Source organism: Zea mays, chromosome 1 (genome assembly GCF_902167145.1).
Source record: "Zea mays cultivar B73 chromosome 1, Zm-B73-REFERENCE-NAM-5.0, whole genome shotgun sequence".
Classification (NCBI taxonomy): Eukaryota; Viridiplantae; Streptophyta; class Magnoliopsida; order Poales; family Poaceae; genus Zea; species Zea mays.
In genome coordinates, this window is record NC_050096.1 from 161173151 (window position 1) to 161186992 (window position 13842).

The following is a 13842-nucleotide window of genomic DNA, read 5'->3' on the forward strand; positions in this document are numbered from 1 at the left end:
GGGTATTGTGTCTTCCTCGGCGACAACTTAGTCTCATGGTCCTCCAATCGACAGACTACGGTTTCTCGTTCGAGCGCGAAGGCTGAGTATCGTGTTGTTGCGCACGCTGTGGCTGAGACTTGTTGGCTTCATCAGCTGCTCCAGGAGCTTCATGCACCCATCTCTACGGCAACAATCGTCTTCTGTGACAACGTCAGTGCTGTCTATATGACTGCCAACCCCGTCCATCATCGTCGCACGAAGCATATTGAAATTGACATCCACTTCGTACGCGAGAAGGTTGCTTTGGGACAGGTCTGGGTGCTCCATGTTCCATCGTCAATTCAGTTTGCTGATATTATGACCAAAGGGTTACCTGTACAGTTATTTACTGATTTTAGGTCCAGTCTTTGCGTTCTTAACACTCCCGATTAGACTGAGGGGGGGTGTTGGAATGTATCTATGACAGCCCATGTGGGGCGCCTGGCCCATTGGCCCATGTACACTGTAACCCTAAATGTAACCCTAGCCTATCAGGCTATATAATGAAGTCACCCCACCTGTAATAGGTGTGCGGTATTATTCTACACTTAGGCCCTATATTTTGAGCTTTTTTAGGTAGCTTCTCAGCGTGAAAAGCCAGAATCTTAAACAAACGATTGGCCTTTTGGTTTAGCTTCTAGAAAGCCAGAAACTCAGAAAAGCTAAGTTTATATAGGAAGCTGAAAAGCCTAGTTTTGTGGGCTTTTTGTAGCTTCCTGGGTTAGAAACTAATAACATCATCGAAAAGCTATCATTGACTTCTCAAGCTCAAAATCCCAACAACAGCTTTTCAGAAAAACTCTAAAAGTTGCAGCTCAAAGAAACAAAGCCTTACTTGCTCTCGTTAGGGTTTGTTGAGGCCAAGTCGGACACCTCCCTGTTCATCTACTGGCACGACAGTGACACTATGCACCTCCTAGCCAGTTTGCTTCTTACTTGCTCTCGTTGGGGTTTGTTGAGGCCAAGTTGAACACCTCCCTGTTCATCTACCGGTGCGGTGGTGACACTTTGTACCTAGGGGTGATAATGGACTCTAAATTTTACACTATAAGGGGGTGTTTGGGAACAAAGTTTTTCTGCAGTATTGAAGCAATACTGTAGTATTGAGCAATACTGTGGTATTATATACTTTGAGGTGTTTGGCAACTCATCTGAAATCTCTGTATACTAAATTGTAGTATTGTAAATACTGCACTTGTTTTGCAGTTTTGGAAACTTTGGTCTCAGCCAAAGTTTTTCTCTGTAAAGAGAGCGCCAGCTGGGTCCCGCTCTGGCTGATTGGTCTCAACCAAAGTTTTTCCCAAACACCTTGATGTATTGGATAATGTTGTATTCGAAAACTGAAGCATTGTAAACTGTAGTAATGTCATGACTAAAGTATACTTTAGTATTTGGAAAACTGCAATTTGGAAAAACTGTGTTCCCAAACAGGGCCTAAGATTTAAGGATCGAATCGGTTAGGATCGGGCCCTATTTCTATTCATTTTTTAACTAAATTTTATTTAGGGCCTTAACATTTTGTGAAGAATCATTTGGATCATGATCCATTACCACCCCTATTTGTACCTCCTCTTGTATGTTGATAACATTGTGCTCACTGTCTCTACTTCGGCTGTTCCACCAGATGGTTAAAGCTCTTCAACATGAGTTCGCAAGGAAGGATCTAGGCCTTTTACATCATTTCCTGAGCATTATTGTCAAGAATCGCTCGGACACCCTATTTCTTCAGCAACGTCGGTACACCTTGGATATATTGGAGTGCGCTGTCATGCTGGACCCTAAGTTGTGTTGTGTGCAACTCCTGTACATATATAGGCGAAGGTCTCCAGTGATGGCACTCCTGTTAGCTATCCTAGTGCCTACTTGAACCTTGTAGGCCTTTGTTAAGACCCATTAGGCCCATCCTATTGTGGATTGGCTACCTTCTCCCATCAGGTTAAGCTTTTGGGTTGAACTGGTTAGTGCGTCCACTCTAATAACCTTCACCAGTCCCACCATATCATGTGTTGTCCAGTAGGTATGTCTCCACATGCATGATCCACGGGAGTTGTACTTGACAGATGTCAAGTGGATCCTCCGATACCTCCAAGGTGCATTCGACTAAGGGCTTCTTCTTTGGCGCTCCTCTACCCATGAGCTGGTTGTCTACACCGATGCTGACTAAACGAGGTGCCCAGACACCCATTGGTCCACCTCCAACTACGCTGTGTTTCTTGGGGACAACCTTTTCTCCTTGTCCTCCAAGCGTCAGCCCGTAGTTTCTCGCTCTAACACCAAGGCTGAGTAACGCACCATCACCAACGGTGTGCCTGAGGCGTGCTGGGGCTTAGCCATCTCCTTTAGAATCTTCACAACCCTCTCACCAGGAGCACATTTGTCTACTGCGACAACGTCAATTCCGTCTACCCCTTCGTCAACCCAGTCCAACACCAGCACATGAAGCATGTTAAGATCGATCTTCACTTCGTCCGTGAGCGTGTTGTCGTCAGGGACGTTCATGTTCTCCTGTCTCGACGACCTTGCGGTTTGTTGACATCTTCACCAAGGGACTTCTATCCTCGGTGTTTTCGAAGTTCCGGACCAGTCTCAACATTTGTCGTGGCTAGAGTTTCAACTGTGGGGAGAGGGTGTTAGACTGTATCGTTGTGTATGTATCGCTATCATGTGGTTATGTGTATTATGGGCCTAGCCTAGCCCATGTAGCCTATTAGGATTAGGGAGTAATCATAGGCCTATATAATGTAATCCCTACACCCAATCAATGCAATTGATTATTTTTTCTCGAACAACGCAGGAATGCAACTGATTATTATTCCTCCAATACATATACACAAAGACATAAAGTCTATATAATGAAAGATTGAAAGGTCACCCCCACACAATTGTTATGTATGTGTCCCTAATTCATGTAAATCACATCGAGATTTATCTGTAAAACAAATATGGATGCTTACATGCTCACACTTTCCAAGAGCTTCCTTGTCCCCACTGTAGTTCTGAAGGAAAATGTGCAAATAATTGATCTTATTTTTGCAAGATTCAGGGAAGAAAATGGTTCAAACATGTGGAAAAATATGATATTAATTAAAAAGCGACCTTTAGAAGTTCCATCTCCTCTTTTGTTGGGCAAAATTTAATGAGATTTTCAATTTGATCAGCATCCAGAACTGAATCATCCAAAGCTAGAGCAGCACTCTGTTATAAGTAGAGAAATTAAATATAAGCAAGTACTTCTAAACTCACTTGACTAGCAGTGACTAATTTGGGATTAATCTCTGTCTAAATTTCACACAAAAAATTAGGGAGAAGATTGTCATAAATGAAACAACTTTAATTACGAACTGAGTAAAACTCACGGAAAACAGGTGATTCTGACTTAAACAAGCAGATGATTTTACAACAATTTTGTTAGTTTGTGAAATTGTGTATAACTGTGATAGAATCTGGTCAAAATAGTGAGCCTGATGACGAACCATATGTAAATTCTACTATATACAATATAAATGCATCTTCAATTCGAGGCAGACATGCAGATTGACTGGGAGAAAAAACAATGCAGCCACAATGCTGTTATTTTATATGCCTGTAAATGTTGCCATGAAGTAATGAATTTGGGTTTTTCCATCGTGGGAAAAAAGAAAAATGCAGTTATTTTATCCACATCTAACCAATACATCAATTCTAAAAGTATAGGTTTGTTTATTCTACCTGCCCCACTTGTCATTTATCAGTGAAGAAATTAGTGAGACAAACAAAATGTCCCAAAAATACTTATTAATGCTTTCACTTCACCAAAACGGTTTAATGATAACTACATTAGATCTTCTATGAGTATCAAGATTCATGCATTTCTATGAAAGGGAAATAATTGCCCATAACCATGATAAATGTTCACAGGAAGATTCGATACTATTCACAAGGAACTCATGCAACTGATGTAACATAGTCACAAGAAACGAGTACGGTGGTAGCGACCCTCGACCCGGAAACGACGTCCCCGACCCAGAAACACGGGGTCATTTTCGTTATCACCATGTAAAACCCTCTCACAGTTAGTGTACCACGTTCCTCGACCCTATCGACCCGGGAACTTTGTGACTATGTGATGTAATTCCCCGTGCACTAATATCATGTAACTTATGCTTTAAAAATTGCAAACAATCAATGTGCTTTCCATTCAAACTGTGACATATTCCTTGTCATTCAAGAATGCAAAGCATTGCTGGTCAAAATATACTTACCATCATATCAGGGAGCGGCATTTTGATTTTTGTCAACATGATCTCTGTGTTATTGGCCCGTCTTAGATCAATCTGTGGATTTTTCAAAGATGCCAACATCTTTTAAATAAAATAATAACACATGTGTATTGCCAGGAAACATTGTTTTTTAAAAAAGGGCAACTTTAATGCCAGCATGTTAGTGCCAAAAGAGTATATTTTGAGCTAAAGTGTTAAAAGGAAGGTAAATATGGAATCCACAGTCGTCGTTAAAAGAAGCATGGATAAACTTTTCATGCATATCTATATTAATCCCTAGGAATAGAAGATGCAATAGAAAAAATATCCACCAATCATAACTCCAAATAAACTCCAATATTGTTGAAATTGACTTATTTACACCAAATAAACTTCCATGCAGTTGTTAACAAAAAGGAAGTGCATGAAACTTGAGATTGGCTATTGGCTTGTCTATCATGCTTAGTAAATTACCAGTTGAACTTTATCAGATTTTGTCCCAAGAGATTTTCCACGGCCTTCTGATTTGGGGCCAGCTTTTGTCTTTGGAGCAATGGTAAATAGAGATTCCAATTCATTTACATCGAATTCAGCACGACTGCAATGATCATATTACCCGTTAGAATATTAATAAGATGAAAAACATACATTGAATGCCACTAGAATCTACAATCAGGAAAAATATGTGATTCAAATTAAGTAAATATGTGGGAACTGAATTAAGTTCATCATGACATTTTATTATCAGACCCTTTTCTATTGTGAATCTAGTTAAAAAGTGGAGAAACTATTGGACAGTTTATAGTACCTATTAGCGTCCACTTGTTTTTGTAGCTCTGCCCACAAGCTTCCTTGCATTGCCCTTGTTACTTTGACCCAATGTAGTGGTTTTAGAGATGATCTTCGTACTGCACTTTGTAATGTCGGGCCTAACGAGCGAGCAAGGCCATGTCCTCTTCCGCCAGGTGGAGCAGGCATTCCTCTTCCACCTGGAGGAGGAGGAGGGCCACCAGGCATTCCAGGAGGCATTGGAGGAGATGGTGCACCAGGAGGGGGAGGGGGACCACCTACTCCTCCATGTCCTCTAGGAGGAGGAGGTGGCGGACCTCCATGACCTCCAGGAGGAGGAGGAGGTGCTGGAGCTCCACCTCGAAACCCTGCTGGAGGTGGAGGCGGTGGAGTTCCTCCTAGTCCTCCAAAGGGTGGTGGAGGAGGAGGAACACCTCCAATTCCTCCATATGGAAGCGGTGGTGGAGCTCCTATGTATCCTCCAGGAGGTGGCGGTGGCGATGGAGCTCCTACATATCCTCCGGGAGGTGGCGGTGGTGGTGGAGCCCCTACACTTGCTTTGGGATGTGGCAGAGCTAATGCACATTCCCCTGGAGGTGGCGGTGGCGGTGGAGCTCCTACATATCCTCCGGGAGGTGGCGGTGGTGGTGGAGCCCCTACACTTGCTTTGGGATGTGGCAGAGCTAATGCACATTCCCCTGGAGGTGGAGGTGGCGGTGGAGACTCTACATGTCCTCCAGGAGGAGGCGGTGGTGGTGGAGCCCCTACACTTGCTTTGGGATGTGGCAGAGCTAATGCACATTCCCCTGGAGGTGGCGGTGGCGGTGGAGACTCTACATGTCCTCCAGGAGGAGGCGGTGGTGGTGGAGCCCCTACACTTGCTCTGGGATGTGGCAGAGCTAATGCACATTCCCCTGGAGGTGGCGGTGGTGGTGGAGACTCTACATGTCCTCCAGGAGGAGGCGGTGGTGGTGGAGCCCCTACACTTGCTTTGGGATGTGGCAGAGCTAATGCACATTCCCCTGGAGGTGGCGGTGGTGGTGGAGACTCTACATGTCCTCCAGGAGGAGGCGGTGGTGGTGGAGCCCCTACACTTGCTTTGGGATGTGGCAGAGCTAATGCACATTCCCCTGGAGGTGGCGGTGGAAACTCTACATGTCCTCCAGGAGATGGTGGCGGTGGTGGTGGAGCCTCTCTGCATCCTGTTTGAGGTGGCAGCGGGATGGAAGCCTCTACAAATACACTCATAGTTGGTGGTGGTGGCGGCGGCGGTGGTGGATCTCCTATATGTCCATTGGAAGATAGTGGTGGTGGTGGCAAGCGTGAAGTACTTTCTGATTCTCTGGTAGGTTCGAGGAGTGAAAAGTCTCCACTATGAAATTGAATTGCCAATGTAATTCCTCCTAGCCCTTTAGTAAAGGGTGGTGGAGGTGGGATGGCCCCAGATCCTTTAGGAGTTGATAGTGGAACTTCTCCATGTCCTCCAGGAAGTGGAGGTGGAGGTGGAGGTGGAGGTAATGGAATATTCACAATTCCACCACAAAGAGTAGACAATGGAGATCTCCTTTGTACTTTAGGGGGAAGGGGAGGAGGAGGTGGGATTTCTTTAGTAACTTCAAGAAGAGAAGCTGGCAGTGCTGATTGTCCACCCTCAAGAGGTTGAGACAAAATTTCACTCATTCTACGAGGAGGTGGTGGTGGCAATGGAACTATATTAACCTCCGTTGAATGTGAAGGTGAAACTATTACAATATCCTCTGAAAAGGTAGGTTGGATTTCTATATCAATAGGGAAAGAAGGTTGATACAAGCATGGAGATGTGGGTGCAATATGATGTAAAGTTGGTGGAGGAGGTATAACATGTCTTGTAGGTGAAAGTAGAGTCGAAGGACAAAATGCTTCATTTTCTCTAGGTGGAGGAGGTGGAGGAGGTGGAGATGGCTTAATATGTTTTCCAGGAAGAGATAGATGATTAGGGTGTGGAGCTGGAGGTGGAGGTAGAGCAACAAATGATTCTCTAGGAAAAGGTGGAGGGGAAGTAGAAGGTTGATTTTCATAAAGTTCTCTTAGAGAAGGTGGATTTGAAGATAAACACAAAGAAGGTACAAGTGTTGCATGACAAGGTGGTGGTCGTGGTGGAGGAGGAGGTGGAGATGGAGGTTTCATATGTTCTCTAGGCTGGGGCAAATTTTGTGGCAATGATGGGATTGGAAGGCCTCCATGTTCTTTATCATCGGTTTTAGAGGCCAAGAGTCCATTGGTTGTCTCACTTTGTGATATCTCCACCTTGAATGGCCTCAAATGAATGGGTAATGCTGTTTGATCTAAAGCCTGCTCGCAATTTACTTGCTCTGCAGATATTGAACCTGAGGAATTATATGTTACAATATGAAATATTGGGTACGGAGGTGCTGCAGGTATAGAGGATGAGATATTTGAAATTGTATCTTCAGTGCTTCCAAACACATGCTGAACTGTATACTCAGAATGTTTTGATGAAGATAATTCAACAGTAATATCAGATTGCAGCAATTGAACTTCACTTGCTTCATGTCCTTCGAGAGTAGGTGGAACAGCAGATTTGTGTTCTGGTAGCATTGCTGCTTCTTTATATGGACAATCTGAAGATGGATTTGAGTGTACCAGTGGAACTGATCCACTATCACTGCATATAGTTGGCACTGGTAATTCTGGTGGTGGTGTTACTGGAGGAAAAGGTGGCAGCGGCAGTGGTGGTTCACCATGTTGTAATGTTTTGGGAGGTGAAGAACAAGTCAACATGTGCAACAGAGAATTTGGATCTTCATTAGTAATTGGGAAATCCATGCCAGTTACTATATTAGGTCTACTTGTTACTTCCTCATCTATGAAATCAGAGATTCCTAAGGAACTTTCTGCTGCAGCTATACTACCTTTAGAGGGTGAAGTTACTGAGGAATCATCTAAGTGGAGAACAGTTTGTCTACAACCTGGACTAAAGGAACAAGACCCATCAGCTCTTATTTGTTCATGTTCAGATATTAGGGTGCTCGAACAATTTTGGGTGCAAGAATCATGTGGAGGTGGCAGTGGAGGTGGGTATGGGGGTTGAGGGGCATATTTGTTAGAAGCAAGCAAAGTTAGACTACCTGAATGTAGATACTTTTCCTCTGTCATTGATGGGTGAAGATATTGATGTGGTGGTATTAGGGGAGGTTTAACATGCTCTTCATGTTTGGACGATCGTGAAGAATACATTGACATATCTATGTATTCATCAAATGATAATGAAGGTAGAGATGAAACTGTTCTTATTGGTCGTAGAGGAGGATGTACTAGAGAAATTTTGGGTGATGATCTCAGGGGTATGTAGAGATGAGATGGTGGAAGCACAGAAGATATAGCTGGATCATCCCTTCCACTTGTAGAAGTAACAGAGTTCTGTTTAGATTCTGTTTGTGATGGAGAAAAAAACGACAAATCTGTGGATGCACCACGAAGCAGATTGCGCCTGGGAGATGATGGAGCAAAAAGACTAGATGTCAACAATGGTTGAAAAGGTTTTTTCTTTAGCACCAATCGAGATGAATCTGTTGTATCTGTATTTGCATTCATGGAAGTTGAAGCATGGTTTATTGTCAAGCTAGATTCTTCTGGTAGAATGTTCACACAAGACATATTAGAAGAGTGGCTCCTGGAGTCAATTCCCGCCCCTTGTTCTGCAGTGCCATTACTACTGCAAGCATGAAGCTGATCGATATTTTTCTTGGCAGAACTTAGCCCCGAAGAAGTGCTTGAACAGTGAAGATATGGTATTCCTGATAATGAAAGTTCAAACCCATTATTCTCATCTGTGGGCTCAGTCACTTCTGAATTTGTGTCTCTGATGGTAAGGTTTTCTTCGTTGCTGCTTTCTTCTTGTTCAATCACTATGCCATTGTCATAAGCAGCATATTCATCTTGCACACTGTGTCCCTCATCCTGTTTGCAAAAAATATTAAGTTGTTTTGTATCCTCAGTTTCTGCCAATGCAATGCTTTCTGAATCATGGACTGTCTCATCTAATTCAGTTTCCATCATACTCCCGTCTACTACCTGTTTGAGAGTTGTAACTTCAGATATGATGACCTCTTTGATCATCTGTATGTCCTTAGGACTATTAGTTTCTAATATAATCACCTCCTTAACCAACACATTATCAATCTGACCCAAATCTTGATTGGAACCCATCCTTGTATCCTGCTTGGAACTACCCTTTTCAAACATGTAATCATCCACTTTATAAGTAGACTTTGAAATACCACTATCTGCGTCTCCATCTATTGTAGCTGCCAAAGTTGACTTAACAACTGCAGTTTCATTGTTGAGCATAGTATTGGCTTCAGTGGATGTGCATGTCTTTCCATCGTTTACTGTTTCTAACAAGCCCAAGTTATCGACTTTATTGTCTCGTGATCCATCAATGCCAATATTCGGCTCAAAGTTGGAAAACGGTGAGTTTCTCCAACGTTCGGCGCTTGGAGTTGAAGTATAATCTGTAGATGCTATAGAAAGAGTATCAGCATCCTTATTTCCTTCTTGGGAATCAGCATTACTGAAGAGTTCTTCTGCTTCAAAGAACTCATCAGCAGAGGCAACATCCATATCATCATCATCATCATAATCATAATCAGGTGCTACTTCAGTGGATGCATCAGACTCAGCATCCAACTCTGAAAAGAGTACCTGGTTCAGGCATGCACCCACAATTAACATTGATATATTTGGCGATGAATTGCCACATGCATACATGAAAAATCATGGCCTACCTCTGCTTTGAAGTTCTTTGTGAACTGGTGATCGGCATCCCAAGGGACATCGATGTCCTCAAAGTTCAACAGTAAAATGTGAGACTGGATGAAAAAGGTATTGAACATCACCCTAAACATTAACCTTTCATTTCCTCGGCCATCATCTACATGCAGACATTCAAGGACAACATCACCTTGGACGAAGGATCCAACATTTAACTTCAGTGGCGCATTATCTGCCTGAAAAAATAGTTAACGAGTAACTTGAATAAATAGCAGAACCATTTAGATAAGAAATATGCTTGATAGTACCTGTCTGTAACGCCTAATATTTTTCTTGGCCTTTGATGGTGGTGAAACAACACCATGATTTCTGTCAGTTGTTGGAATATCCTGCCCATATACTCGAACAATTGGCCGACAGCCACCGACTCCATCAACATTTGGAATTTCTCTAAGAATTACACAATCCAAGGTGAAAGGAATAGGTTGTGTAGGCCACCCTATGTCATCATCCATTCTGCATATGTACCCAAGATATCGAAGATGTGACGGTTGTGGATTCAATGTGGTTAGCATCTGAAGAAGCTCCTTAGGGGCTTGCTTATACACCATATCTAGAGTTCTTTGCTCCCCATTATATTGTTTCCTGTACAGAAGAAGACCTGCAAGCATAAAAGCCAACACTGGCCATCCATCTTTCTCACAGTGCATTAGCAGAATATTTTGCTGCCCTTCAAGCATAAGCCACCTTTCACTCAGCCCCAGGAAGTGGAGAATGATATCCAAAGGAAGTAATGGGCATCCTAGATACTTGCAAGGGTAGTCTTTGACTGTAATATTGTACTTGGAGAAAATGCCTGAAATAAGACTTTTTCCTTCATCTCTAAAGTTGAGTACCATCAATGAAGAATCTGCAAACTGTTCACGGAGCTGCAAAATAATGCTGTCCAGATAATTCTTGTATCTGTATTGGTCCATGGTTTCTGTCGAGAAGCAACAATCGAATACTGCAAGCACAAACAGGCCAATCATTGCACACTAATGTCAGACTTATTTTGACAATGTCTATAAACATCATAGCAGTATGGTACTATGGTGCATGGACAGAAGCCACCCATTTAAAAAAGAATTGGTACGGGAGACTACGAAAGTAGCAGATCAATACATGATAGCCTTGGTCCTACATACTCAAAGGTCAAAGCTCTCTAATATAATGAAACACAGTTCTCCTGTGTTTTCAAGAAGAAAAAACATACTCAAAGGTCAAAGCAAAAACGAATGGGAGGTTATCCTGTCAGTCCTACTAAGAAGTCACCTAACTGCACTACTGAAAACTCACCAGCAAACAACTGACTCCAAAGTCTGCAACTCAAAGATGCCAATCAGTATCTCTAATCATGTGAAACTTAATTAGATCAATCATGTTTTCAAACATTTTAGCAGCATGGTGGTGCAAGACCAAATGCACTTTCCATTCAAATTTTCTGATAGCGAAGTAGCAGATTAAGTCACGATTGCATTGGTTGTTGATGAGCAAGCATTATTGTATTAGGCATAGACTAAATATCACAGGTCCTCAACTGACCAACAGAAAACCCATCAGCGGGCAACGTGGTATCTATATTCAAACATGTAAGTTACATTTATCAGCCATAAATTTGTAACATTATTTAGCACAAAATGGTCTGCATAACATAGGAACTTCAGAATTATCCTACCTGCACAATTCAACGAGGTTGGTAGCAACGTTACTATCAAAGTGTAGTAATGAAGAAAGAAGAATTGCAGCAACAGTCGAACGCAATGAGCAAACCCTTTTGATAGCCATAGTTCTAAACTTCTAACGAAACTAGAATGGGGCTGCAAAGTCTTCTTTTTCTTTAAATAAAGGCTGCAAAATCATGCTGGCACAGTAAGCTAATGCAGCATGCACGAGGAAGACATGTTAGCTGAAAGGCTGAAAAACAATATCCAGAGAAATATGTTCCGTCACTGAGCGAAATTACAGAATGCAGCTGCGTTTCCGGTGCTAAAATTCCCCAATCGAAGAGGAGGCGCGTGCGGGGTTAGCGTACCGTAGACGCGGTCGGCGATCTCGAGGAGCCGATCCGGCGGCTTCCGGTAGAAGAGCCTCCGGAACAGCGCCATCCCCTTGCGCTTCCGTCCGCCGTCGCCGTCGCCGCCGTCTCCGGCGGCCTGCCCCCGGGTCCACTTGCTCCGCGACGCCCGGGACCAGCCGACAGCACGTTTGCCCGCGGCCAGCCAGCCAGACCGCGGCGGCGGCGCCAGCGATGATCGGGCCCCGTGCTGCCCGGTATCGCTGCCGCCCCAGCGCCCACCCGCCAGCGCCGGCTGACGACACGATCGCCGGCGATCGGGAGCGCCACGCAGCCGCCCGCCCCAGCTCCGGCGCGCGAGTCGCGGGAGGGCAATGCTGCGCGCGGCGGAATTCGGCCAGCTAGGGTTTGCTCTCCCCCCCCTCTCGTTTTTTTTCGCTCGTGCTGCTGAAATTATTTTGGGGGTGTTCGAGGTGGCGGAGGAGGAAGCCAGGGAGGAGGAGCCTGACGCCAGCGCCAGGAGGCGGCAGAGCAGAGCACGCACGATTGCTCGAAACAAAATTCATAACGAGCAAATGCCTCCGCGGATGGATTTTTCTACGGATGACATATGGGGCCGGCACCAACGGGCAACGGTTGGCTGCGGCAGCGACGTGACCGTTGTTGCATAGGGACACGGTGCGCGCCAGCTGCTCGGCGCACGACACCAAGCAGCGCTCGTCTGGTGGGCTTCTTGATGATCGTGGGCCGACTCTGCACTAGTCAGGAGTAGTTGGTCTGGGCCTGTAACAGGAGGATGAATCCAAGTTGGCCTAGCGAAAAGGAGTAGGGATGATAATAGATACGAGTATGGGTAAATAAACACGAATAATTATCCATTGGATATGGGTATGTTGGAATTTGGTATCCGCAGGTACAGCTATCTATGGATATAATAAGGTATCCGCGGATATTTTTTTCGCGGGTACGGATATCCAGTATCATACCCGTTACCCAATTGATATCTAACATGTGGGCCATCCAGATTTATATATTATATTATCATAAATTTTTATTTTCCAATTTTTATCTATAATATGTTGTTTGATGCTGAAATTATCATTTGATGCTACTGGAATGATAATTATTTCGAAATGTGATAAAATTGTTGTTTAGTGTTGAATGCTAAAATTATAGTGGGCGAGTGGGTAACGGGTATCCACTGGATAGCGGGTATGGGTATGGATACAAATCCATACCCGCGAACGTTTATGGGTACGGGTATGGGTTAAGTTTTTTCTCGTGGGTTTAGATTCGCGAACTATATATCCGTGTACTAACCGCCCGATTGTCATCTCTAAATGGGACTCACGCCGCGTTACCTATGCTACGAGTAAGTCTGATGTGTATATCATGCAAAATAGGGTAACATTGTAGACAATATTGTTTATACAATAAAATTTAACATAGGAGATGGAATAAAAGATATGATGGATAAGCTCTTCGAAGTCTCTGAGTCTAGTTTATTAGAAATTCTTCATCTTTTTCTATAATAATAATAATAATAATAATAATAATAATAAAAGAATGGCCCGAATTCATCATAGCTTAAATCATGTCCAAATATGGAATCTGTTTAGAATCTATTTGGATCTCCAGACTAAAATTTGGTCATTCACTGAATTATAGGCTAAATATGGACTAATAAAAAATTCTACTATGTTCGACTCATCAATTAGCCTATACTAATTTTCGTAATACCATGGTTAGTTTATATTTAGGCCTTCTATTTTGCATTCAACTCATAGACTCAAATTTAAGGGGTGTTTGGTTTCTAAGAACTAATTTTTAGTATCTTCATTTTATTTTATTTGGTTCCTAAACTGACAAATATAGAAATTAAACTCTATTTTAGTTTCCGGATTTGGTAATTTAGGTACTAAAATGAAATAAAATGGAGGGGCTAAAAATTAGTCTATAGAAACC

The 13842-nt window shown here is 43.2% G+C and overlaps 1 protein-coding gene across 10 annotated transcripts in view; it reads right to left on the reverse strand.

The window, feature by feature from the left end:
• LOC103640164 (formin-like protein 12) overlaps positions 1 to 12437 on the reverse strand; it is a 55260-nt gene extending 42823 nt beyond the window's left edge. For 5 of the 10 annotated variants that reach the window (XM_008662809.4, XM_008662816.4, XM_035964117.1 and 2 more), the window contains exons 1-8: positions 11896 to 12216; positions 10130 to 10827; positions 9836 to 10057; positions 5068 to 9752; positions 4734 to 4857; positions 4263 to 4334; positions 3118 to 3216; positions 2976 to 3017 (exon numbers count right to left, since the gene is read on the reverse strand). In XM_008662809.4, coding sequence (XP_008661031.1) covers positions 2976 to 3017; positions 3118 to 3216; positions 4263 to 4334; positions 4734 to 4857; positions 5068 to 9752; positions 9836 to 10057; positions 10130 to 10827; positions 11896 to 11968 — 6015 coding nt within the window. In that variant the 5' untranslated portion in view covers positions 11969 to 12216. Of the gene's footprint in view, positions 1 to 2975; positions 3018 to 3117; positions 3217 to 4262; positions 4335 to 4733; positions 4858 to 5067; positions 9753 to 9835; positions 10081 to 10129; positions 10828 to 11895 lie in introns of those variants that run through there. The other 5 variants (XM_008662829.4, XM_035964119.1, XM_035964118.1 and 2 more) reach the window with 3 other exon arrangements.
• Between the last annotated feature and the right edge of the window lie 1405 nt (positions 12438 to 13842).